Source organism: Oryzias latipes, chromosome 22 (genome assembly GCF_002234675.1).
Source record: "Oryzias latipes chromosome 22, ASM223467v1".
Lineage (NCBI taxonomy): Eukaryota > Metazoa > Chordata > Actinopteri > Beloniformes > Adrianichthyidae > Oryzias > Oryzias latipes.
This window is the reverse complement of record NC_019880.2, coordinates 12,015,592-12,042,632: the sequence shown is the minus strand read 5'-3', so window position 1 is coordinate 12,042,632 and position 27,041 is coordinate 12,015,592. Positions and strand designations below refer to the sequence as shown.

Below are 27,041 nucleotides of genomic sequence, written 5' to 3'. Positions count from 1 at the left end.
GAGTCATTATAGTTTGTACCTGCTTTGATCAGAAAAACAGAATTAAATCAAATCAAACTTTATTTATAAAACACTTTTTATGCAAAAGGCAACACAGAGTGCTATATGGAATAACACAAATTTTAAACGTCAAACAAAAATTGAACACGCATACAAAAACTGTTACCCTCCCATCCGCTGCACTAACAGAAACTTTGTCACTTTGACCAAAAATGTTTAGAATAATATAAATCAAAAGAAACGATAAGCATAAAATCTTACTTTTGGGACAACTGGCCTAACATTGTGTCTCTTTTAGCAACTTGCATAATAATGTCAGTAATATGTGATTGAGTTTGCCTGTGCGGTGAGCTTCATATTACTTTCTTATCTAACCGTGTGCAGATTGTTCATAAGCTGCTACATGCCTGAACGTAGTTGACCGTGTCTTTCAACCTTGGCATAGCTTTCAGCACCATCCTAAATGAAAGGGCCCAGGTTCCAACTCCACTGGAGCCGAATCCACTCCTCAGGTGACGGAGCAGCTGACATACCTGATGAAGCCAGTATTGGCACCTAATGAAAGCAGGAGACAAACACGGACATAAACGCCCTACACTTCACATACACATTATCAACAAAAATGGTGGGGGGTATCTTTGGACATGTGGGTGAAGCTGCCTGAAGTAACCTTAGGTTTTTCTTTGCCTTTCTTTCATTCTTTACCTAAGTAGTTGAGTTTGGCAGGTATGGAAATCACACAGGTGCAGTCATACATGATGTCAGCTCTTTCAGATCTGTTTAACGTGGTTAAGTGCTCGGCTGTGACCTGTGGTCAACAGCACTGAGCAAGCTCTGCCTTATTTTCCTCAGACAAACTGGCCTAACTGGTTTTCGCAAAGTTTGTTGCCATGTACATGCCTCAATGCCAACGCTCTTCTTCAGTGTTTCTCACTTTTTATTTTTTATTTTAAAGCAGTTATTTAGAATCCCACCCAAATCAAGTAATTTAGGATTTATAAGCTAAGATTATGATTTAACTTGTTAAAGTTTTGTTTTCGATATAAAAACATGCTTTCATGAATTCAGTTATTTAAACTGTACAATTGTGTATTTTTGGTGAATAAAATGATACATTCTTGCATCAAAAATCAAACTAGAAATAGCTTTTAAAGAATGTAGTTAAATTGATTTGATGCAGCTATTAAGCATTTTTTAAGAAAAGACCAACTTGATTAATTGATTTTTTTAAAAATTATATATTATTATTATTTTTATTTTTTTGTTATATCGCGATATCATTTAAAATCCTCCGACACAAAAAAACAAGCATTTAAAACTGAAATTGCATTATTTTATAAAGCTTCTCAGTCATTGGCTTTCTGGTTAATTTGTTTACTCCCATATGTATTGATAGTTTGAAGGCTCTCTGAAAATTTGGGGTTACCTCAGTGGGGTAAAGAGAACTAAGATCCCTGATTGGCACCAACAAATGTGGGCATTTACACCTCTGCCCCTGCCCTACACTTGGCCCTCTTTATGCTGGCCATAACAAACACTGCCAACAGGCAGGACCAACCCAGCGGAAAAAAAGAGTTGTCAGCTTTAGGGGCTTTGCGCCGAGGCAGCTGCCTCAGTTATATTTAAACCTGTAAGGCATAGGGAGGCAGCAGTTTTTACACTTGCTACTTGGGGCTCAAAGCTCTTTATCCACACAGAAACACTGGCAGTGCCAGGACAGATGACGGACGATTTGGAAATCGGAAGGTTCTTCCATCTACTTAAAATGTTAATATCTTATGCAGTATTACATCTAGACCAGTGGTCCCCAACCCCCGGGCCGCGGATCAGTACCGGTTCGTGGGTCACTTGGTACCGGGTCGCAGAGAAAGAATAAATAACTTACATTACTTCCATCTCATTTATTTCCGAATCTGAAAGATGTTTTATTTGGAAAAATTGCCCGATTCTCTGTTACATCCGTCTATGTCACTCTAGACACAGGCCAAGGCGCTCTTCTCGGTCACATGATAGGTTACCGCTAAAATAAAACCAAGGAGCTAGCAAAATGAGTAAAAAACAAACGTCTTTGGAAAGTTTCTTTGCCAAGGGGAAAACGCCCAGCCAGGAGACAAAAGAGGAGCCTTCGACTTCTGGGAAAAAAGAAAGCTACATTTAATAGACAGCACTTCTTTTTTGCACCATGAGTGTGGGAAGGGGAGAAGATAATGACACCTGTGCGATGTACAATGTCATGCGTGTCAAAATAAAAGCTCATAGTTTGTTTTGTCACATCTCTTTTCCCCCTTCGTTGTAGTGTTGCTATATTACTCATCAGCCTACATTTGAAAGACCGGTCCGTGAAAACTTTATGTGACGTCATACCGGTCCGTAGTGTTAAAAAGGTTGGGGACCACTGATCTAGACCACTCCCTATTGTTTTCATTGTAACATTTTGTATGAGATGTTGGACAAACCAAACATTGAAGAATGACCTATGAACTCCTTAAGACTAATTTAATGTAGACGTTTTATCTTTTTAAGGAGGCGTCTAGTAGAAAGTGTGGAAAAAGAATATTATCTCCTTGCCTTTGATGCATCTCACCATTCTGATGAGTTAAGGGAAGAACAGGATGCTGAAGAGTGCTGATATTTATGCAGTTTTCCAAAAGCTTGAGTAGTTTTTTCTGGTAAATAGCACTTGGACAAACAGATAAGTCTTTCCTGTTTGGAGGAGAAGCATTTTAGTGAACCTTTTTTCTCATCCTTGTTCTTCTAAACCTTGTATATTAATTACTTGTGTTTCACAGTAAAAAGAAATCTGCAAAAATAATGAATCCAGTTGCTATGGTGTAAAATAAAAGAAGCTACTGGGAGGGAATAAAGGGAATAAACTGAAACATGTTTATAAAACATTTTTTAGTTTTTTTTATGGATTCAGATTTGACAAATTCATTGACAATAGCACCCATGGCCTAACCCTAAGCGTATCTAGAGTCAGCCTTAGTTTTGGCACGGATGCATTGCTCTTGTAGCTTAAAGACAATCTGACTTTTATGGGACCTCTGTCTCATAAAATATTCATGACTATGTGCCTCAACAGTCTGTTGCACTAACACAGTTTTTTTTCTTTCATTAGCGAGAAACACAACAGTATTAAAAATGATTATGTAGCATCATAAACATGTGATGAGTAATGAAGTTTGTTGAGTTAGGACTTCTGCATCATATTTTTCCACCAGTTTGAGGGATTCATAACTAATAAAGCTCAGTGTGACCATTTAGAAAAATTCATATTTAGAGTTGGGCAAAAAAATATTTTCAAAAGAATATGAGAGAAACCTGACATTTTCATCACAGAAACAAAATATGAAGAATAAAAATGTAGGATTTTTAAAAATATATTTTTTATGATAGTGCAGAAAGTGAGTATTTGGTCAAAAACAAAAGTTCACCTCAATACTTTGTCATGTAACCCTGGATGGCAATGACATACATCAAACATTTCCTTTAGGTGTTCTCCAGATGTATACATACTGTATAGGCCTGCACAATATACCGCAAATTTACCGTTATCGCGACATCAAGCTGTGTAGGCCTGCACAATATACCGCAAATTTATCGTTATCGCAATATCAAGCTGTGCAATATGCATATCGCAAAAGACAGCAAATTTGCAATAAATGGTTACCTTAGATGTGGCCAAACAATCTTATGGCAGCTTGAAGTGTTTAATGGATTGAAAGAATACCTTTCTGCATTTGACCAATCAGATGGACCCCTTCCCGTTGTTAACTAATCGGATGGCGCCCTATTAGGGCTGCACGATATGAGGAAAACTCGCGATATGCAATATTTAAGATTAATATTGCGATAACGGTATAATTTGCGGTATACAAACAAATAACAAAATAAACAAAAACATCATTCCCATTTCATTGCAACAGTTTAAAAATTATACTCCAAATGACCCTCGTTGACATAGGAGACAAACATCTAACATAAAAGGCTTCCATCCGATTGGTCAACAAGGTGAAGGCGTCCATCCGATTGGTCAAATGCATAAAGGGATTTATTTGATTCGTTAAATGCTTCAAGCTGCCTTAAGGTTGTATTTACACATTTAAGGTTTACGATTTATTGCGATTTTCACTGTCTTTTGCGATATGCATATTGCAGAGCTGGAAATTGCAATAACGATAAATTTGCGGTATATTGTGCAGGCCTACGCCCTATTATGTTGTATGTTCGCCTCCTATGTCAACAAGGGTCATTTGCAGTATAATTTTTAAGCTGTTGTAATGGAATGGGAATAATATTTTTGGTTGTTTTGCTAATTGTTTATATACCGCAAATTATATCGTTATCGCAATATTAATTACTAATATCGCATATCGCGAGTTTTCTTCATATCGTGCAGCCCTAAAGCTGTGCAATATGCACACTGCAAAAGACGGCGAAAATTGCAATAAATGGTTACCTTGACCCTTGTGCTATCCTAGGCACTTTAACATTGGGAGTGGGGTCATCTAGACCCACTAGACAGTGCTCTGAACCTTTTTTCTTCAATGATTTGTGAACCTCACTGGTGTCCATGGATTACATGAAATCTTTCCACCTTTATCCACCTTTGTCATGGTAGGGAGAAAACGTCAAAGTAAGGGTGGGGTCATCTAAGATAGCACAAGGGTTAATTGTGCTAAAACAAACTCATGGCAGCTTGAAATATTGAACAAATGAAATAAATCCCTTTATGCATTTAACCAATCGGAAGGACCCGTTTACCTTGTTGATCAATCAGATGAGCCCTTTTATGTTTGATGTTTGCCTCCTATGTCGACAAGGGTCATTTTTTGGAGTATAAGTTTTATACTGTTGCATTGAAATGGAAATTATGTTTTTGGTTGGTTTGATATTTGTTTATATACCGCAAATTATATCGTTATCGCAATATTAATCACCAATATCGCATATCGCGAGTTTTCCTCATATCGTGCAGCCCTAATACTGTAGCTAGCATTTTGGTCCATTCTTCCATGCAAATTGTCTTATGAACTTTGATCTTTTGGGGCTGTCATTGGACAACATGGGCTTTCAACTTCTTCCTCAGATTCTCAATTGAACTGAGGTCCAGAGACTGGCTCCAGAACCTCTAAATGCTTTTTAGTAGCGACTCTGTCATTGCCTTGTTATGTGTTTTTGATTATGAAAGATCCACACACCTGCCCCAGGTGGAGGAGTTTAAATATTTTGGGTTCTTGTTCACAAGTGAGGAAAGACCGGAGCGTGAGATTGACAGGCGGATCGGAGCAGCGTCCATAGTTATGAAGTCGCTGTATCAGTCCGTTGGAGTGAAGAGAGAGCTGAGCCAAAAAGCAAAGCCCTCAATTTACCGATCGATCTTGGTTTCAATACTCACCTATGGTCATGAGCTCTGGGTCATGACCAAAAGAACAAGGTCCCGAACAGAAGCGGCTGAAATGAGCTTCTTCCGTAGGGTGGCTGGGCGCTCCCTTAGAGATAGTGTGAGAAGCTTGGACACCTGCGGAGAGCTTGGAGTAGAGCCACTTCTCCTCCACATCGAAAGGAGCCAGTTGAGGTGGCTCGGGCATCTAGTCTTGATGCTTCCTGGACGCCTCCCTCGGGAGGTGTTCCGGGCATGTCCCACTGGGCGGAGGCCCCGGGGAAGACCCAGGACACGCTAGAGAGACTACGTCTCTCGCTGGCCTGGGAACACCTCGGGGTAAGATCCCCCCAGAGGAGCTGGAGGAAGTGGTTGGGGCGAGGGGAACCTGGGCATCTTTGCTTAGACTGCTCCCCCCGCGACCCTGTCCCAGATAAGCAGAAGATGGATGGATGGATGGTTGGATGGACGGACGGATGGAGATCCACACATTATTACCCTCATTGCTCTCACTGATGAAAAGAAGGTTTTTCCGGCCCAGAATCTCATCATGGCCCCATTCATCCTTTACTCAACACAGATCAGTCGTCCTGTTCCCTTTGCAGGAAAGCATGATATTCACACCCCCATGCTACACTGTGGGAATGGTGCATTCTTCCGCCTCCAAGTGGTGTTTATACCAAAGTGTTTTCTTTTGGTCTCGTCAGACCACAGGAAATTAAAATAAGAAGTATTGATACCCTTAAACGAAAAGGAAATTTTCAATCACTGTCCTTCCGATAATTGTCAAAAAACACCCACTAAAAATTGTTTACGTAAAATAAGCTGTTGAGACAAAAGGGTGGGGGGTGGCATTGATGTGTGCTTACTCTCTCAGGAGTCTGCTTTCATGCAGAACGTCGTTCCACTCAAATGTGGACTGGATTTCACAAGGACCATGAAAGCTCTCCGATTTTATATTATCTCATTGATCCCCAGTCCTTCAACCATGTCTCCCTTGTTGTGCCTGTGTGGTGTCGCCATCTCTCCCCCTTCTGTTGCTTTCCTTCTCTGTTGCATTTCAAAAACAACATTCATATGCTGTAGCTTACACGGGCTTTTAATAGGCGGTGATGAGTCCATGACTGAAAGCTTTACAAGTATTATTAGGTGTGCTGAGGGCTCTCTTGGGGGGGGTACACATTCTGTATTTGTGAACAGTATAGGTTCTCTGAAAGACTTGGCTGTGCTCTACTGTATGATCTTATATGTGCTGATGCCAGCTTTCAAGGTGCCCTTCTAAAAGAATGCAAATCACACGTTGGAGAGTGGGCGGCGTCTTATCTATTTGTCTCATTAAAAAAAAAATCTGATTTACCGAACTGCAGCTGTCTGCAACTCCCAATATACTTGCTTCTACAGCGCCCCCAACCTGGACATGTCTGCTTTCACCGCCTCTCACACCCCTCTATCTCAGCACCTTGCTGTGAAAGCAGTAGAAGTAAAAGTCTGAAAATAAAGATGGATGGAGAGATTGGAGAGTTTAAAAGGGAGATGGTGACTAGGATTGGGTTTAGTCCTCTGGGTTTGATTAGCCTGGGAAAGAGTGGGATGGACAAACTGTTTACTGGCACCAATAGGTTAAAGGTTAAATAGAAACCACAGAGAAATGTCATGCTTATATTCTTTCTTAAAATTCTATAAAACACAAGTTAGAGTGTGCATTTTTCATCAGGTCTTTTTGCATTATACTCTAAAAATCTAACTCTTTTTAACAACCAGCTTGAGTTTGATGTTACTGGTTTGATGTTATTAGCCTTTATTAAAGCTCATTGGTTGGAGAGAAGAGAACCTGTTTTCCCAGCGAGTGTATAGTCTGTAGTTAAAAGACATTTTTTGTTCCGAAAAGACATTCAACTTTCATTCTTTCTTCGTTGGAAAAACCCACTTGTCAATGCACTGCCACTGTCACTGCTGCACTCCTCACCTGCTCAAACTTTAGACTTACACTGAAAACAACAAGTTCTGGCTCGTAAGGATTTACAAACCAACCTGATTTGAAGTCATTGAGGAAATGAGAGCAGAGTTGTGAGGATAGATTAAAGCATTAATCTCTAAATGGATTACCTGCCATACATAGAGACTAGCCTTGAGCACCTAAGCTTTGAATCAAAAAGTCTGGTTAGTTTCTGATATATAATGCCTATATATTCAAAAGCTGTTGGACAGTGTAAGAAATCATTGGTGTTAATAAATCCCAACATTTCCTTCACAAAGAAAACCCTTCAATAAATCATAGGGAATACTATAACAGAAGATGTACATCAGTCTTCTGTTCTATTTAACTTTTTTAAGGTCTTTCATGTTTACTTGGACAAAGTTATCCTTTGCTTTAGTTTTAAATAACACATTGGGAATGACAATCCCAAGCTTTTGGAACTTTGAGTTAGGCTTTGGTCACTTTATTTGTGTTGGTTTGGATTTGTTTTGTGTGTGATTGTATGGGTCAAAATCCTATGTGAGGGAGGGAAGCGTAATCTGTGGTCATGAGGCATATGTTACTTGTTTGGTTTGGTTTTTCATCAGCTCCCTTCTGTGTTCTTCTGTACTCCCTTTGCTACCTTTTCTTGTGGTTTTTTTTGCTTCTTCTCTTATCTTTTTATATTTCCTTGTTGTCTTTAAGTTCATTTGCTTTCCTTTTAAAAAAAAGAGGTTTGTTCTCGGCTAAACATCTTCTGTTTAATTCTGCTTTTATTTCATGACCGTAGCTTGTCCTCTTAGTTTTTTTTCTTTCTGTTTTAATGTTGGAGAAAACACAGCAGTCTGACGCTGTGTGGAAATTCCCCTTTGATGGCAGAGCCTCAAATCGAACAGTTCCACTGCGTCCTTGAGAAATCTCAAATTTCTTGCTCAGTCTTCATTGTCGGGAAGATATAGAAACACAATATTCCTCCAAAGTCTTAGATTTGAGTTCATTTTTATCCGTTATCAGCCATGAAACATGCTTTAATTTGGCTTGATTTTGCTAAACTTTTGTAGTCCCAATATTTGTGAGTGAGTCAACCTGGATTATTACTATCATATGATCATCATGGACTTTTCCATGGTAAAACATTTATGAAGAAATGTGGTTTCTAATTGAAAGTTGACCACATTCATTGTCATTATAATCCAATTTCTGTTTAACCACATTGTTGATGCGGAGCCAGGTCTTCTTTGTGTGTTTTTAGGGCTATAATTACTAAAAATGTCATGTTTCTTTGTGTAAAATAGTATATTTGTGTGGTGTTTTTTCCCCCCAGAACCAGACTGTGTCTCTGCAGCCTTTGCCTAGGATAGAGGAAGCTCTCTACCACTACAAACCTCTTCAAGTTGAGACCTACGGACCCTCTGTGCCTGAACTGGAGCAGCTGGGAAGATTTGGGTACACAGTTATTTTCTCAGTTTTCATCTCACTGCAGCTATTCAGTCACATCGTTTTAAATGTTTTGCTGAAAGTTGCATTTACTGAAGTTCTCATATTTAGTGAGGTACTCAACTGCTTCTTGTTTATTCGGAGCAAACTTATATTTTATTGTTGCCACGAAAGATTTTCTACGCTTTCAATGCATTAGAATTGTGACAGACTGATGTTATCTGTAAATTGCAAGTAGCTTAAAGGGTACGCAAACCTTTTCAGACACAGTTTTTGTGCCAAATACAAATAATTTAGTTTTAAGAAAAAACCAAATCTGATTTGGTGTGTGAGATTTGTAGAAACAAACTTCCATGACCAGTAAGCTGAAACCATCAAACCATAGAAGAACCATCTCTTTGCTTTTTAAACTGGCAACCAAAGTCTGGATCCTCAATTAAAGCCAACATATACATTGGGAAATTATTCCTGTTTTTATCCGAAGTTTCATGTTTTGATAATAACAAAGACCAAAACATGGAGGGGTTTTAACACACTATTAGAAAATATCAGAACATTTAGAACTAATTGTTTGATTTTTTTTTTTAAAACAGGGTTCTTTTTGTGGACATCATTACCTGGGGTCAGTAAAAGATTGCAGTAAAAACTCCTAAGTATGCAAACGATTTTGGTATGAAACACATGTAGATCATAAACCTGTTTTGACTTGTATGGGAATTTCACAAAAATAACTTTATATTCTAGCTTTTCCACGTTTTGTTTTTGCATTTTTTTTATGCATATTAATTGGGATATTTTTTCACAGGCTTAAATTTTTTTGGAAATCTTAAGTTAAAATCTATTACAGTTTTTTTTGGTTTAGTTATCCCCATAACATTCCTATTTGTCTTCATGCTTGTGACTGGAGCTAGAAAATCTCCACTCCCTGTACTTGATTTGAAATAAGTTCATTCAAATTCAAAATTCAACTTTGTTTCTGGGACACTTTTCCTATTTCAGAACACTTTAAAGTGCTTTACATAAAATAAATAAACATTATGAAAAATAACAATCATGATAAAAGCCCCCCAACACACCCACACATTATAGAAAAACAAACTGAAAGAAACAGTCCATTGAAGTCTATTAAAATAAAAGTGTCAGACCTATTTAAAAGCCTAGCTATAAAGATTTAGTCTTAAATTTTTTCCTAAAAATCTCCCTAGTAGATGAAGCTCTCACATCCTAAGGCAAGTCGCTCCACAGGCGAGCTCCACCGTGCTGGAATGAGGCCTCGCCGTGGATTTTTGTTCTGACCCTGGAGACCACCGGCAGACCTGCACCTGAGGGCTGGGAGGGTCATAAACTAAAACCAATTCTTATTAAAAAAAAATTGTTTTAATTCAATTCCATTGAGACTTTTATAAACGGATAAACTAACCTTAAAATTGATCCTAAAGCTGAATGGTCCGGTGCAAAGATTTCAAAAGGTATAATGTGCTCCTTCTTTCTGGTCCTGGTTGAAAGGTGTGTAGTTGAGTTCTGAACAAACTGCTGCTGAAGTTTACTGGTTTGCTTGACTATGCAAACCAAATTTGGTTGTAAATTACACCTTATAGTAAACTATCAAACACAACATAAGAAAAAAGTTACTTAGCATCTGGAAAGAATAACTGTTTCAGTCAAAAAATGTGTAACTTTGCTCCTCTGTAGTTTAACAAAAAAAAAAGAAAAGATTTAAATAAAAAATGTTGAAAAATATAACCGAAGGGTTTAACAGTCCACATTATTAAATACGTTTGGGATCCAGTTTATGCTCTCCTCTTTTGTTTTTGGCCTGAGATTAAGAAACTGTTAGAAATGGCAAATTAGGAGGATTTTGATTTAAAATGTTGAGTTATTCATTTTTATAAAAAGTTTAATTCCGATAAATGTTTTAAATCTATGAAATTGGGCTGAGTTGGATGCGTGGCAATTTGCTTAGCGGTTCTCTATTGAACAGAATTATTAGGTAGAGAAAGAAGAAATACGAAAAGCCTGCCGCAAGCCACCATGGAGCATTGGCAGGAGCGTCCATTAACACACACAGGAAGTGCTTTCCCCGCCCGACGGCCCCTTTGGGCCAATCAATCCACGACGCCATTGGTCCAGCCTTCTCAGAGTGTAAGCCATCCATCAGAGCGTCCAGCGCCCAGCCGTCTGCACTTCAGCTGGCTGGCAATACAGCCTGCCCACACACTGAGAAAGGCCTGCTTTTATTGGGTGACAGGCAAACCGGGGTCATACTGCTTTGTGTCAAGCTCATTGACTTTGAGAATTGCTTCAACCTGACAGTAACCTTCATGCGACTGAGATATGCATAAGGTCAGCATGTTTACATTGTAGCTTTTTGTTTATTGTTTGTTTTTTAATGGACTTTTTTTCGTTCAGTCACATTTTACCTAATTAGCCAGAAAACCCTCTACTTAAGGCAAAACAGGTTTCTAGACTTTAAGCCGAATTACTACTTATTTACATTATATATTCAGGGAATTGCTGAGCCTCTACTTCTTTTGTCCAAGCCAATCAATATGCAGATGAAACGCGGCTCACAATTTTTGCTGCATACTAGATTTGAGACCAGGCAGGACTGATGTCAGCAGATTAGGGGTCCTGGAAGAACTCTGCCATACGGATAAATAAGACTTTCTTTGTGGGAGGGGACGGTTTCCATAGTGCTGACCCTCTGCAGTGACACGGACAGGCTGGATCAGACAAACCACATGTCCCAGGATGCATTATTGCTGACACTCGTGCACCGTTAGCAGTTTGGAATTCAGCAAAGTTTGACATTTAGTGATTCTATATAAACATTCAGGTAAGTTTACACACAGCGCAAAAGGAGCTCCTGTTTTCTCATTATATCATTTAGAGTAATATTTGCCACAATTGAACAGCATACGATAGAATGATAGTTGGTTAGCAAGAATACAGACAGTGTTCGAAGAGTGAAAAGTGGGTCCCCTGTGTACACTGCAGCTCCACTCCTGTGACCTGTGAAAGGAATATGTTTGAACTTGCAAGAAGATATGGATGTGCCAGAGTGTGGAAGAGATGGAATGGAGTGTGAGGGGGCAAGTACTTATTTTAAACCATGACTGTTTGTCTTGGTCAAGGCCCACTGTGACAGGAACACCACTGGTGATTTGTCTTGGACATGGTCATCAAGTGAGACTGGTACGTTGAGCTCACCCCCCCGTGGCCCCAGGGCCTCTGGGGCTTGTCTATTGCACAGAATATCCAGCCAACTCAAGACAAACTGTTGCTATGTTTTTTTTCCCTTTGATTTGCTCTTGATCTTCTTTTTTCTTCTCCTTTTTTCTCTACCTTAGTGTCGTTATCGTTTTGTCCCTTTGCCCCCCAAAAAAACCACAGGAGTGCTGCATGAATGCCAGAGAAAAGAGGCTACACCTCTTTTGCTGTCTCTCTTTCTCCCTCTTTCTGCTGTACCTGAATAAATATGAGCTGGGCTCTTATATTAAAGACATCTGGCTCAACACTGGAGCGGAGTAAAGGTTGCATATTCAGGGGGCCTCCAAAAGTGCTCGTTCAGCTTTAACCTCAGCTTCTACCTCCCCTTACACACAGAGGTACACAACCAAAGGATCTCCTCGTGTGCAAGGGTGTGTTGTGATTTGCCCCAGAGGATATGACCCTTAAAAAATTTTGCGAGTTTTCTGAATTGTTTTTTATTTTTGCCATCTTTTTGGCGAGCGCAGTGTTTTGCAAGAATTCTAACTGCAAATGCAGTACTTCAAATGTCTTGTCATTGCTGTTCACTTTTATGTTGAATAGTTAGAGCCTTTAATAAACAAAATCAAAGAAGAAGTAAATGTGGCTGTAGAGAAACAGAGAATCAGTGTTTAGGCTTGCATGCCTTTTTAGATGAATCAGAAACTACAGACTATAGAAGTTTTTGTTAAACCTCCAGAGTCTCCTATGTGCCAACTTATGAATACATTGTCAAAGTCACGGCTTCCTTATACCTAAAAACATTTCTATCAAAAGATCCTAGTGCGGTCAAAAAAAAGAATTAAAGAGCTTCATTTTTTATTTATGTAAATGGATTTTGGACCGGAATTCGTGCTTTACAAGCGAATACTTTTGAGTTCTGACTGCGTAGGCGATGAAAGAGTGGAATTTTGGACACGGACAAATCAGATGAGGGGAATAGGGGAAAGAGAAATTGGCTGTGGAGCGTTGAAAAATTTGACTCAAACCTCAAGTGCTGACAATGAACGCTCGCCAGAACAGTTGTTTGTGTTGGCACGCACTGCCCCAAAATTAGCCCATCTCTTTCTGACAGAAGTTGCTCAATGAGCTTCGCCAAATGCCAATGTGTATAATATTTTGAAGATCTGCCTCCTCCCCCACCCCACATTGCTTTCTATAATTGGTGGAAAAAGTGAGGTTTGCCATCGGGAGGACTCGTCGGGGATCCGTCTCTTGTTAGACAGTTGAAAGGGAGCAGCTGAATGAGTGAGTGTTTAGTCTGGAGTCCCTCTCCTGGGGATGCGCTTTTATGCACAAGGAAGTAGTCCTAAGAGCACTTTCCCTCACTAAGTCACTATCTGTGAGGTTAAATAGCCTTCGGTAGTTTGCTGTGACCCACAATCATAAACACGGGCAACAACTAATCATTTTCTCCTCTCTAAACTGCCTCTAGGTCTTCATTTGAAGATAATCAGTGTTTTTGTGGACACAAAAATAATACATAAATCACATGAGAACACTCATTGAAAATGTTGAGCACGCCGTGTGCTTACGGATCTATTTGGGAGACAAAGGTTAATGGGTCTCTCAGTGATGCTCTTTTTCCCATACATCCCCTGGTGCATGTGTTTTTAAATGAACTGTGTGTGTATTTTTTTGTTTTATTTGTATGTTGATTTATGTTAAGCGCTTCAATGAGAAGGAGGTATTCAGGGTAGTCGGCATTAAGTTCCTGACAATTAACCGTAGCCACCTCTGCCTGGTTAGTATGACACCCCCCAATCTAAAATCCCTGTCTTTTTTTAGGTTTTGGCCAACTGATCAATTGTTTTTGGCTCTGGGAGATTTTAAAAAATATTTGTAACAACTTCCACTTTTAATTACAGTGCTATGAAACTGAAAGCCAGTCTTTAAAACTGCAGTTTTGTAGAACAAGCAAAGCAGTCAAGAAATGGCGAATAGTTTTTCCATATTTCCCTGATTCTCTGATCCCTGCAAGGCACTCATCCATCTGTGGGGCCTGATGGGTCCGGGAGACCTAGGGGGCAGGTCAGAGGTCACTGACCATGAGGGACCCAAGGCACAGCACCAGGATGTCAGAGTGTGAGAGCTGACAGGAGCAAAGTGATGGCACCTTGGAGAGACGTGGCTCGCATTCTGGGCCGCAGAGACTCGTATGCTTTCACACTCTCCCACAAAATGCAGCTTTGATGCTGAAGTTATGGGAAGATGAGGTGCCAGTTAGCATGACCTCACTTGAACTCTTCCAAGGGCAACAGCCTTTGATCTACTTTTACTAGGTCTGATTATATTTTAGGGCACTTTTTTTTGTTTACCACTTGGCTAGCTAGAAAATCTTAAAATACACATTTTATTTTATTTTTTATTTGGCGCTTTCATAACAATGGGGTCTTCCCCTAAATACTTGGACTTGCCACTATAACCAGAACTTGCGGCTAAACTTGGTTTCTCAGATATCAGACACCTTCCACACTATACACTTGTCTCACGTGCTGTTGTCTTGTGTTACTGGCAGATATAGACACAATCACAAAGCTTCATTGGCCGTTTAAGTGTTTTCATAGCTTAGGTCTGGAAGCTGGACTGCAGACATACACAGATTTAGAATTTGCATAACCAAAAGCGAATGTAGGCATTATAATAGTGTGGGGGCAGGAGGCTAGTTATTTGACTTGTAAACCTGTCTGTGACAACAGGGTGCCACGTCTTTACACAAAGCACTTTTAGCCACCACCTTGTGTAGACACTTGTTTTCTGCACTTCTTGTTTCTATCAAAACTCTACCAGAAATGGAGGATATCATGGCTGCCGTCTGATTCTCCACCAGCCAACACCCAGACCATTATCCTGTCTGTCTCAGTAAATAGACCATTAACAGTCAGGGTTGGTGGAGGCCAGATCACTATTGTTTTCCCTTCCATAGATCTGAGCAAATATTGATCTTCTCTTGAAGTATGAGTCAAAATAAGCGCTCCCTGTACTTGACCAGAAGCTTTTTACTTGTGGGTAATCATTTCTAACCTGAAGTACAAGAAGAAACCAGAGGGAGAATTACTGGATGACAGAATGGGAAATGCATTTGTCTTGTTTTCATAATTTGAGAGAAGTCAGGCTTTTTGTCTCTGTGGCTCGTGTGCTAGACCAACCAGCAGAGAATCCCTTTGAGATGAAGGCTATGATTAAAAGTGCTCCGACTTTAATGATCATGCACACAAATGGATTTGAACCCCTAGCAGCTCCTCTGCTCTTAAAGCCAGTGGGGGGAATGGCCCAGCTATGAGCAGGGGGGGATTAACCAGCTCATTTTCCCCTCTTAAAGGTTGGAGAAACAAAACAAACTCCTGTCTTGTGGTGCTCGGCCATGGGGACTTGCCACACACATCTCAGGAAAGGAGGTGCCTCTTCCAGATCATTTATGAATCAACCCCCCGTAGTCAAACTCTCTTGCCCTTTTCTACTGAATAATAGTACACTCTGCTTTTTCCCAGTACTTCATATGCTTCAGTAACTGATACCTGCAGACGCAGATCCCCGCTGGGAAAACTCTTTTCTTCCTCTGTTTGTTGGGGATCTATTTCCAGTATGTTACATCTAACTGTCCAAGCTCCTTTTGTCCTGTATGTGTGTGTCTTTGTGCGTCTGTGCGTGTATGGGTGTGTCTCATGATAGCAGCCATTCACTGGACAGTATATTTTCCTCCATTGTGTACAGCCCCATTTGGTGAACGATGACACTGATGTCATGTCATTATCTTCCCTCTCCGGTGCGGTTTGCCTCCCTCCCTCTCGCTTCTTAAATTTCCTTGGGGGGGGTGTTATCAAGTGGCATCTCATAAGGTGAAAGAAAGATGCTCTGTGCGTCAGGTGGTTAGAGGAGTGTGTAATGCCTCTATGTGCCCCACCGCTGTTTCCATTAAGTAGTGGCTTTTTAAGTCTGACAGCCTCTACTGCCCCCACTAGGCTAGACAGGGTAGGTGCATGTCCATAACGGCAGTCTGTAATGAAAGATGACAGGTGATGCTTGAACAGGAGGGGCAGATCGGGAAGAGGCCTCATGGCTGTCACCTCTGCAGTTCTGGCTTTCTAAAGAAAAAAAACATTTCTCTAATTATTACATATAAAAACAAGCTGGGTTCTCAAGAACAGTTTTCGGATTGTCACTCACTCTCCTTCTGGGAATGTTTTTCAGGCGTCGCCCCCCCCCCCCCCCCCCCCCCCCCCCCCAACTTCTGTTAACACTTTTTAACAAGTTCCCTTCTTAAGTAAGTGTTTGTAGCACTCAAAGCCCGCTTCTTCTCACTTTTGGAGTACACAGAAACAGACTCAGCCAGTTAGGAGTGATGATAAGCTACATGTTAATGGATAAGGGGATGTGTGATATATATGATGTAAGCTCGCCAAGCCCCCTCAAGCACACTCACTGGAGTACGACTTGAGATAATCTGATGGACAGTGGGTAGGCTAATGGCTGAGGATCTGTCTCGCTGGCTTTTCCCAGAAGAAGCTGCTTTCAGTGGAAAAGAGTGTGACCTCTGACCTGTAATGATGAAAGACCGCTGCTGACAGATATTGTATACCTGTGAGAGTTATCTGTGTTTTGACCGTCTGCTCTGCGGGGGGGGGGGGGGGGGGGGGGGTTGTTCTCACATTCTCCACTGGTAAAATTCTGCTCTATCGCTCGGTCTTTAATATCGACCCGGGCCGCTCTGCCCTTAGATAAACATGTAATTGCATTCGCGGATTGCGTGGATGCACACACGGGCACTCGTTGCACACCCGAACAATGCAGTCAGTGTGACATGTCTCTCGCGAGGGGTATATTTTTCTCCCTGGGAAGAGTGTGGGAGGGAGGGGCAGATGGAGCTGAAGTGCTGTGAGTGAAACTGGAGCTGCCTGAGGAATGCATGCAGTGTTTGGGGAGGACTGGAGGGGAGTTTAGTGGGTGAAGGGGGGAGGTGGGGGGTTATGAAGGGGTAGGATGGGTGATTAGGGGGTGACAGCTGAGTGCTGACCCCTCTATAATGACAAATCATCTGGCAGGTGTGTGGTTCTGGTCCCCCCTCCGTCTGTTCCTATCATTCCCAGGCCAGGAATCTCCACTGGCTTCTGGAGCACAGCGCTAAAGGAAGACTTCCGAGCACCCATACATGCTCAGGACTGCTCTTTTAGAAAGATGGGATCGCCTTCACTTCCATAAAGCTTCCTCTGCAGGGGATTTCACACTGAAAGCTTATATTTTTCACAAAATTTAAACAGGCAAGAATAATTAGGTTATAAATGTAAAAACAATGTATCCCCAAATAATGCAGGTTTTTTATCAAGAGAAGTTTTAAATACCCATCCAGATGAAAATTGTGTTTTTAACGTGTTCTTTTACCGTTTTTTTGATGATGGAGGACATATAAAAAGAAAATTATGCTTAAAATTGCATTTCTGAGTAGTTCTTGTTGAAATTGTTGTGAATCAGGAGCAGAAGGAAAAATGTCATTTTGAAAAAGCTTCTAGATGTGACATAGAAATTGCTACAGCAAGCCACAAGCTTCCTGGTCCGCTCCATGCTGATGCATCTACTTGTAGACAACTAGATCCATGTACGTCTTTGTTTTCTTCATCTGAGCTGGCATCTGGCCCAAAACTGTACGGCTGGATCGCTCCAATGTTGCTCGCCATAGAATTAACTTGAATTTTATCAAAGGCTACGATAATCATTCTGTCTTCATTTCTGCTCATCTGTAATCTAATACTATGTTGCTCGCCATAGTATTGGGTTGGGGTTTTGATGGATGATGGAAAGGGGCAAGCTTACTCCGTGCCACCAGTCCTGCCCACAACTCAGAGACAAATTTCTTATGAACTACTGCCGCGCTGCAGAAATTATGTTCTAGAAAACCAACAGCTTTTTCGATTTTGGCTAAACATCGCATTATCATAATTACAAGACCACTGAGAATTATTTCAGAATAGATCAAAAGATGATGGAGTGGGAATTTGAATCTAATATTTATGATAATTGACTTCTAAGACTGAACAAACATTTTGAGTCAACAGATGAACAATTTATTTTAAAAAAAACAGCGTCAGAGAGCATCAAGTAAAATCCGAACATTAGTGCTAAAAAAGACTACTTTGCTCCTTAAAACTTACAGTAGTGATAAAAAAATTCAGCTTTCTGTATTGTGTCAATGACAGGCTTCTTCTTTGTTTCCTTTAAAAACTGAAAGCGATTGCTCTATTTTATTGTGTTCTTACTCTGTGTAAAATCTACTTGCTAAATTAGTTTCTGTTCTATTGCTGGCCTTTTTTAAAATTTTCAATCCACCCTAAGCCTCTTTCAGCTTTCACTAGACAAATGTAGCAGACACACGAAGTCTAGACAAGAGGCCTTACACGTTTTCATCAAGTGTCTGCTTGTTTTCTCTACTGGAGACTCAGCTTTCCAGACCCCCTTTTTTTTCCCGAGGAGCTCAAACCGTCTGCCACAGTAGTGGCTGGACCTAAATGCAAGAAGCCGTTCATTTTCAGCTGGAAGTCTTGCAAAACCCGCCGGAACATTTCACCACTTATCTTTTCACTTTGAATTAGAGGTGGGGGTTCTGCAGCATTTTCCAGGCACCGGAGGTCGGGAATACATGCAGGGTTCCATCAGGAAAACTTCTCAGCATTATTAGCATTAGCAGGAAACACTGACCAGGTTTTTAGATTTCCAGACCCAAGTGGAAAAAAATGTGCTTAGCTGTAAAGGGTTTTAGTTCAACTTTAAGCAGAAGGGCAAAGAGGAAAATAACAGTAAACGGTTCAAGTCCCCAAGTTTTAACATTCGTGCTGCTTTTTATTCCAAGGGGACCAAACGAAAGAATGGAGGTTCTCTGGGGAAAATGAAATATGGCGGCCTCGTTCCCTTGTGGCGACTGCAATCTGAAGCAAACATTGTCACACTGTGTCACTCGGTTGTCTTCGTCACCTGCACTCTTCTTTTCCAGCTCCCCTAAGCGACATAATGGGCCAGTCCAAAGTGACCCATATTTACCCAATAATACAAAGCTTTGAAAAGACCCATATCCAGTTGCATCTAATGCTGCAGTGGGGCCCGGAGAGTGAAAGATGTTACCAGGCGAAACAGCTTGGGTTTCAGTGCCCTGCGAACAAAAGCCTGTCCAGTCTTTTGGAAGGGAGGGGAGGAAGAAAGAAGTGTGTGTTGTGGGTGGGTGGTTGGGTGGTTGGGGGGTTAATGGGGTGGGAGAGTGTTGCTCCATGCAGTGGCACTGTGGAGTCAAAATGGAATGAAGTGTGTATTTTGTTGAGGTGCCTCATTTTCTGATTGACACGTTTTTGCGGTTACGCCACGCACTTTCAATCGCTTTCTCGCCACTGTTTGACTTTCTGCCTTGTTGGGCCTTTCGAAATAATTCAGTTTCCTTATTCACGCGTGTGCTAGTGCACCACCCCACACCCCCATCACCCCACCGCCACCACCGGAAAACGCGGATACAGCCGCCAAGTTAATGGAGCACAACTGAACCAACTTCTGGTGTTCTAGACGAGCACAGACGGAGTTGTTTTGGCAGAGGCGGCTTTGTAATGATGATACCCAAAGGTGACTTCATCTCCTATCTCCCAGTCTTTTCCAACTCTCAGCCCCCACCCCCTCGCACTGATGCAGTTCACCTTCTTCCATCGCTCTCCTTCATGTTCTCCTTTTGCTCCCCCTCTCCTCAGGGGCAGGCAGGTATAAAGTTACACAGAGCTCTCAGCTTTCTTGGAAGGAATGACCACATGAGTAGCTTGGGGATTAGATTAGCAGGAAGAGCAGACTTAGCCGGGCTGTAAATAGCCCACTTTTTTCACCATTAAAAAGGCCCAGTACAATATAATCAATAGATAGCACTCATCTGATGCAGGAAGCCATACGAGAAGACCTCCCTCAAGTGCACTGAAGGACAGGCTACAGGAGCTATGGCTTAATGAAGTTATTATTAATCACTGGGCTTGCTGTTTTGAACTTGTGTGTTGTTTCTCTAGTGGGTGATGAGTGGTCTGATCTGATTGACATTCTGTGCCATGAGGTCCTCTGAAACTCTGTGCGTGTCTCACTTTCACTCTCTGTCAGAGCTTGTGTGTGTGTGTGTGTGTGGTAGTAATACCTTTTAGTCTTTGTTGAGGCATGTGACAAAGACGGTACAGCCCCTTTCAGTTCTGCTGTTTATGTATCCAGAAGACTAAATGGTTTGGTCCTCCCCAGGCCTGCAACCTTAAGTAAATGTTTTATACTTTAAAACATAAATCAGGCTATGTGGAAAAAACCTAACTACACTTTGTGAATGGAAAACTTTAATACCTATATTAAATATTTGATTTTTTTTTTTAAAGAATATTGAGCTGCATACACTGACTCACTAATGTTCCAACACAACTTTATCTTTTCTTGCCGTTTTTTTTTCCTTTTGTTTTTTTTATCATTGGAGAAGCACATAATTCTGGAAATGGTTTATTTGCAAACATTTTGGAGTTCATCGTTTGGCATTACATATAAATTGTTCTCAAGTGTTCAGCTGCCATTCCAAGAAGTGAACATGCAGCCGTTACACCAAGGTCTGTCCTTTTGTTTTGGAAATGAATACAAAAAAAGCAAAAGCCTCATGTCAACCTTTACAGACTAAGTTAATTTTTAAAGAACTTTAAAAGAGGCCATAAAAGCATTTTCATGACATTGGCAGACAGAAATCTGAAATGGACAAAGAACCACACAAGATGTTCAATTTCCGGGTGTGTCTTTACTCAAATGATTGTGATTCACGAGCAAACCAAAGAAAATGCAGTTTGAAAAAGCCTTTAACTGTGATGTGGGTCACAAACATCGGGCCACAAGCTGCTTCTGATGCATCGACTTATAGACGAATAGATCCGTGTACGTCTTTGTTTTGCTCAACCGAGCTGGCACCCGACTCAAAACTGTACTGTTGGATATCTTTAATAAAGCTCGTCATTTTTGTTGCACCGGCAATGAAACAAAGGGATGATGGGAAATGAGGGAAGGCTTACTCCACCATCAGTCCCACCAACAACGCAGAGGCCAATTCCTCATGAACTCCTGCAACTCTGAAGAAATTATGTCCTACCTAGAATATGACAGTTTTTTTTTATGTGGGCTTAAAACAACAATCATCATTAAAAATCCACTGGGAACACTTAAATAGAGGATCAGAGTGGGACTTTAGGTTGAGTTATATATCGATTGCCAAGTACTCTTTCAGTATTCCGATGAAGATGCTTCTTAGGGCCCTGCAACAGACTGGCAACCTGTTCAGGGTGCCCCGCCTTTGCCCAACAGTAGCTGGGTTGGCTCCAGCAGACCCCGAAAGGAATAATGCAGGTTCTGAAGATGGATGGATGCATCATAGGAAAAAGTCTAAGATGAACTTTCTATAAATTTAAATGTCAATAATAGGATGATCAGCAAATGCTTCCAATTTTTAAGTAAATTGTCCCCCAGTAGAAAAAACTCTAATATTTCTATGAGATTTTCACTCTCTTGGACATTTGTAACCAGTGAAATCTGTTGGAATTGATTTTGCAGCTCCTGGTTGCTTCTTGGTCTTTAGATGTTAAAGCTGAGCTTCACACCTTCTGCGTTTAATATTTTTGACTAAGGCAAAGCTGTGAGGTAGAATCTCATGTGACCAACACCGATTGCACTTTTGTTCTTCTCCCATTCACACACCTTAACCACCAGGCTGTGAGCCTCCCCACAGGTGTTGGGTTACTATGGAAAGCTGCCCGAATGTACAGAGAAATCACAGAGTACTGCCTGTGCTCTTGATTCACATTCCTCTTTGAAGTTTCCCAAGCTCACAGGAACACAGACCACAATGCCAGAGTGGTGTGAGGGCTTAGGACCGCACAGCCGAGGCTGATGGAAAACTTTGTCACAATCGTCATCTATTTCTTGCCTACATCTGTAATCGCTGGAAAAACAAAACAAAAAAAACCACCTAAAATAGAGGTTTGTAATCAAAGCTTCTGACCTCACGGTGTTCCACTGCTTATTAGCCCGTTTTAAGCTTTCGAAGAAGCAGAAAACGATTTTGCCGTTTTTCTCCCCATATTTCATTGCAGCTTCTAAGCAGAGATGTTCTTGTGTGTTCTCAGGTATCTGAACCACGTGCGGACCGCCCTCCCCCAGGATACAGCCGGAGGATACACCTCTGCTTTAGCATGTTATCGAGCCATTCAGGATGCATTCAGTGGGCTCTTCCCCCCAAAATTCTGAACCTGAACAGTCCCCTGTGGTTGTTAAGGCAGACCAGACAATAAGTGATGCTTTAGTAACAACATGTTGTTGTGGATAGTACTCCTCTGATCTTTTTTTTTTATAAAGAATTTGACAAATATATTTATATATTCAGCTCAGTTTTTTTTTTTAATAAAATGAAAACCTAAACTTTGTCATGTCCCTTTCATTTTTGCAAAAAAACAAACAAAGAGAAATTTTACTTTCCAACAGGGAGAAAGTTATAATTGGACTTAAAAGAAAGTCACCCCAGGAAAGTTTTTGTACAGAGAAGTAATGAAAAACAACAATTTTGCAAAAAAATACATAAAAGGTTATTTGAATGTTATCATTTGGAATGATTGGATTCTTCACATTTTTGTTTCTTAGAAGCTGGTTCCTCTGAAGGCTCTGCAAACACACACAAAAAATCTGTTCAGAATAAAACAATATAGCTTAACAGTAAAAATTCTGTGAAATACACCAGACTTTTGAGGTGATTCTTATGTTTTGTCCACTGCGTTTATAATAAAACAGGATTTTTTAAACCCAAAGCAAAGTAAGAAGTATTGCTGCAGATGTAGGTTTAATACTGAGATTCATTAATATATAAATACTGGTTAAGAGGCCAGTCATTAAACACCCTCACATAAAACATTGAGGGGCCAATCACTGTCAGTTATTACATTTAAAATCCCCAAATTTAGGCCAAAAAAGAACTACATTTTGTGCAGCTTAAATATTTGGTTGAAAACTATTTTTAGACTTTATAAAAAGAAACCCGTACTAACATTAATTACATTTGAGTTATTTAAGACTAAAACTCACCTTGAAGCTCGTCATTTTTGCAAAAGAGGACCTCCTTGGGAAGAGTGAATCTTATACACATCATATCTTTGTTGGGTGCCACATTTCGCACAAAATGCACAGTGCTCTTGTTCTCCAGTGGGAATCCGAGGCTGCTGGAAGCCCTCTTCACCATGTCTGCGCCAGGGTCTTCATCCTTGGAGAAGCCATAGCAATACACTGTGGGGAGGTTCAGGTCACAAGGGGGTTCGTTTTTCAGGAGGCCCCTGAAAGCATCCAGGAATTCCAGGGCTAATGCAGGCAGGTTCATGACCACGTGAACACCAGCCCCTCCCTTCACAAGAGCAGGCAGCTCCTGCTTCAAAGGCCCCCGGATGAACTCTCTACCATCCAGATTGAAGGTTCGGACTCTGCTCTCCACCTTGTTGAGTCTGCTGTTGTGCTGCAGCCATCTGTAGGACTCTGGGTTGAGGTCGTTGGCAAAAATGTTGGCACCCCGGCGGGCGGCTGGGATGGTGAATGGCCCAACACCGGCGAACACGTCAAACATGGTGTCCCCGCGTTTGACCAGCTGTACCACTCGCTCGTGCTCCGTGCTCAGGCGAGGGTTCCAATAAACACGAGAGAAATCAAACTCGTATGTCACTCCATTTTCTTTTACCTGAAAAAACAGAAGCAAATTTTAAATGCAGCTTTCATCACACGCAGATTATGAAAAATAAAAAAGAAACAACATAAAATAGTGAAATTAAAGCCCAGACTTTTGTGGGAATAAAAAAAATGTGAGTATTATTTGAAAAAAGTTCAGATTTCAGGATCCCATTAAAACAAAAGGTGCAAAAGTTTGAAAGCAATAAATCCTGTCAACTTGAGAAGATGCATTTAAAGGAAAACAACGATTTGTTTCCGCGGCACAATGCGGAACATCATTGTAAATCCCAGATGTCTTATGGGAGTGTATCTATCACCCGGTGTATAAATGTGAACACTATGCACTATAAAAACTGCTAAAACATCAAAAAAAAAAAAAAAGCTAAAATCTTTTTTGTATTTAACAAAATCAAAGTTCTTTACTTCCTTTTTATTATATATAAATGCACAAGTTACAATTATTTTTAAAGTGCCACATTACATCCTGCATACTTTAATAATTAAAATTAAATTTCTTCTCTTTGGACAGGCTTATTGTCAGACTAGGTAGTATTCAGAGAATATTTACGTTACTGTTATTTTTTTTAAATTAAATTTAATAAATGTCACTAGGATGCTAGAAGTTGAAGCTGGGGAAACAATGGTGCACTGGGGTTCTGTCCTCTTTTCTCATCTACTTCTGCCCTCCTCTCCTCTATTCTTGATCATTACTTAACATTTAGTTCTCCAAGCCTCTGTTTGGTGCAGTGCGATTCATGTACTGTCCCTCTTACCCTCTCCCTTCCTGGGGAGTGGGAGTGCTTCCAGATTTCAGTTGGCTCGTTCGTGCTCCTGTACCTGACCATGTACCTCGTCTCTGGCTCGCCTCTACTGCTGCTCCTACACTTGGCTGTGGATCCTGTCTCCGGCTCGTCTCGCGCCGCCCGCCGTCCCCCAACTTCAACTGGATGAAGATCATTTGCTGGGCTTTAAATATGTAGTTGTAGAGGTAGATAAGCTAATTCTCTCTAAAAGTTCTGGTAATCGCCTGTCCGTCCTGGGGGAGGATCCCTCCTTCATGTGAGCACCCCTGAGGTTTCTTCGTTTTTTCCAGGTTCTGTTATTTTTTTTTTAGGAGTTTTTCCTTACCGCAAAGGGGGGTCTAAGGGCAGGTATGCCACTTTAGTTTAGTCCGTTTAGTTGACGTTTTGTATTATCCTATTTTGATTGTATGTTTACCTTACAATTACCGGCATGAAGCTCACTGAGACGACTGTTGTTGTGAATTTTGGCTATATAAATAACATTGAATTGAATTGAAAGTGAATTTGTACGTACTTTGGCCACCATGTTTTCTTCTCCAGCCAGCACCTCCATCTTGAAGTTGCGGTAAGTTGAGTCAATTGTGTTTGTTTTGTTGACCACACAGGTGATACCAGGGGTTTTGTCCATAATCACCTGACCTGCAAAAGAATTATCATGTGGTTTAAATGCAAATAGCAAATAGTTTGTTCATTTATCTTAAAAAAACAAACAAAGACACAAGGGGAACCAGCTATTTCTGTCCACAAATTAAATAATTTGCAATTAAAAGAAAAATGTTATTTAAGTAGTTTTTGCTATATGCTCTTGTTTTTAAAAGAAAGTTACAATTTGATCATTTGACTCCTTATTTCAATGTTTTCTTTCGTTTTTCCGCAGAGGTGCACATTTTGCATTGAAGTCCATATGAGATTAGCTGCAATGCAGGTTTAAGGTTCTAAATTTAGGGCAATTTTTTTCCCAAATCGATGTTTGGTTTGAAAAAATTATAACCAAGAATCCAGGACTTAATTGTGCAACCCCATAACCAAAAGAGAGGACACCTATTTTACAGCTCTGATCACAAATATAATATAATTGGTTCTTTCGTGCTTGTAAACTTTCAGCTGGGATTAGCGCTCTCATAAGAACATCACACTTTAAAAACTAGTTTCTCACCGATGAGGTTCTTGTACAGCAGCTGGTGGTCTCTCAGGTTCATGTGTGCGATGTGTCCCACTCGGCTGAACCCCGACGTCACGTCCTGACCCTCAGGGAGCACCGCCTCCAGCACTTCTTCAGTCTTAAGGTTGTCATAGGTTAGCTTCAGCTCAAAGTTGTGCAGCTCATCAGAGACACTAAAGGATCTGAGGGCCTCAGCTTCTGCATCACTAAAGCAGCTTGATGAGGCCATTCTGTTAGGGTCCAGCAGGATTAATCGGAAGTCACTATTTCCTTCTTTATCCTGAACCACTCTGGACACACCGGGGCGCTGGATAGTGGCCTTTTTCAGGCTCTTCATAACTTTGTTTATAACCACAGTCGGAACCCGTAAAGCTGGAACTGTGATAGTCTGTGTGAAAGCATCTTTATCTAAAGAGGTCATGCCCCGGACCTCTGGAGGAGGCCTGTACAGTTTGTGCTCCATTACTGATTTCACGGTTAAGCCAGAACAAGCAGAGGCAGAATGGAAATGGCTCGGCTGCACAATGCCAGGAATCTTGCAATGAATTTGAGCAGATGCAAAGATTCTGCAGAGGATCCTGCATGAAAAGACAGTAAAAGGTGTAAGAACAAGATTTAAGGACATCATAAAACCTTTAGTTCAGTGTTTCACTCTAAACTAGGACTTTGTTTCACACCACAACTATTTATAAAGTTGTGTGGAACACCAGACCAATAGTATCTGTCTTTTTAGATTTAAATAAAAAAAATTGGAAAATTAAAAGAAAGTATTTAATTTATTTTATCAATGTTGTCAAATTATTTATAAAAAATGTATCCAAATAAAACATTTAGTATCGATTACTAAAAAAATACTTTCTAGGTTCTGACCTCTTTGATTTGAATTATTCACATATAAAGTGGTGTTATAGCACACAACCACATTCATGCGTGCATTACAAAGGTGACACGGAGCAAACGTATATTTAGACGGAAAAACAGCTAACACAACAGATCTATCTTTTCTTTCACAGCTATGAGTGTTTCGGTAGCGATGCAGTGACCTCTAAATGTAAATGGAAAGATGATGGATCATTCAATTCAAAACCATTTATAATCTTGATCATTTCGTATATTAATAAAGGTTAATGTCGTTTATTCAGAGGTCGATTGACCGAGTATTACTATAATGCCTTTTGAAAAGTAAAAAAGTGCTTTTGAAAAGCAAAAGAGTCCCATGTGGAGCTCAAAGCCTCACCTCATCCTCCGTTCTCAGGCATGCTTGAGGATTGAAGTGCGACACGGCGTTTGACCGGAGCGCACTCCTGATTGGTTAAACCAACA

At 40.7% G+C, this 27,041-nt stretch overlaps 2 protein-coding genes across 2 annotated transcripts in view; one reads left to right on the top strand and one right to left on the bottom strand.

The window, feature by feature from the left end:
• The window catches only part of mnat1 (MNAT1, CDK activating kinase assembly factor), a 39,263-nt gene extending 16,847 nt beyond the window's left edge, over positions 1–22,416 (top strand). Inside the window, exons 7-8 of the mRNA XM_004082279.4 lie at positions 8,665–8,786; positions 22,175–22,416. Coding sequence (XP_004082327.1) covers positions 8,665–8,786; positions 22,175–22,295 — 243 coding nt within the window. The 3' untranslated portion in view covers positions 22,296–22,416. The remainder of the gene's footprint in view (positions 1–8,664; positions 8,787–22,174) is intronic.
• A 97-nt stretch (positions 22,417–22,513) lies between these two features.
• trmt5 (tRNA methyltransferase 5) lies at positions 22,514–27,027 on the bottom strand. The gene is made up of 5 exons (XM_004082281.4): positions 26,956–27,027; positions 25,713–26,296; positions 25,071–25,195; positions 23,124–23,763; positions 22,514–22,706 (listed from the first exon to the last, which is right to left on the bottom strand). Exons 1-5 carry the CDS (start codon positions 26,958–26,960, stop codon positions 22,645–22,647), a joined length of 1,416 nt encoding a protein of 471 aa, XP_004082329.1. The 5' UTR covers positions 26,961–27,027; the 3' UTR covers positions 22,514–22,644.
• Between the last annotated feature and the right edge of the window lie 14 nt (positions 27,028–27,041).

Coding starts and splice junctions, on each gene's coding strand:
- trmt5 (XM_004082281.4), bottom strand. Junction 25,196..25,712: donor GCTGTACAAGAACCTCATCG/GTGAGAAACTAG, acceptor ATTCTTTTGCAG/GTCAGGTGATTATGGACAAA. Junction 22,707..23,123: donor CAAAAATGACGAGCTTCAAG/GTGAGTTTTAGT, acceptor GTGTGTTTGCAG/AGCCTTCAGAGGAACCAGCT.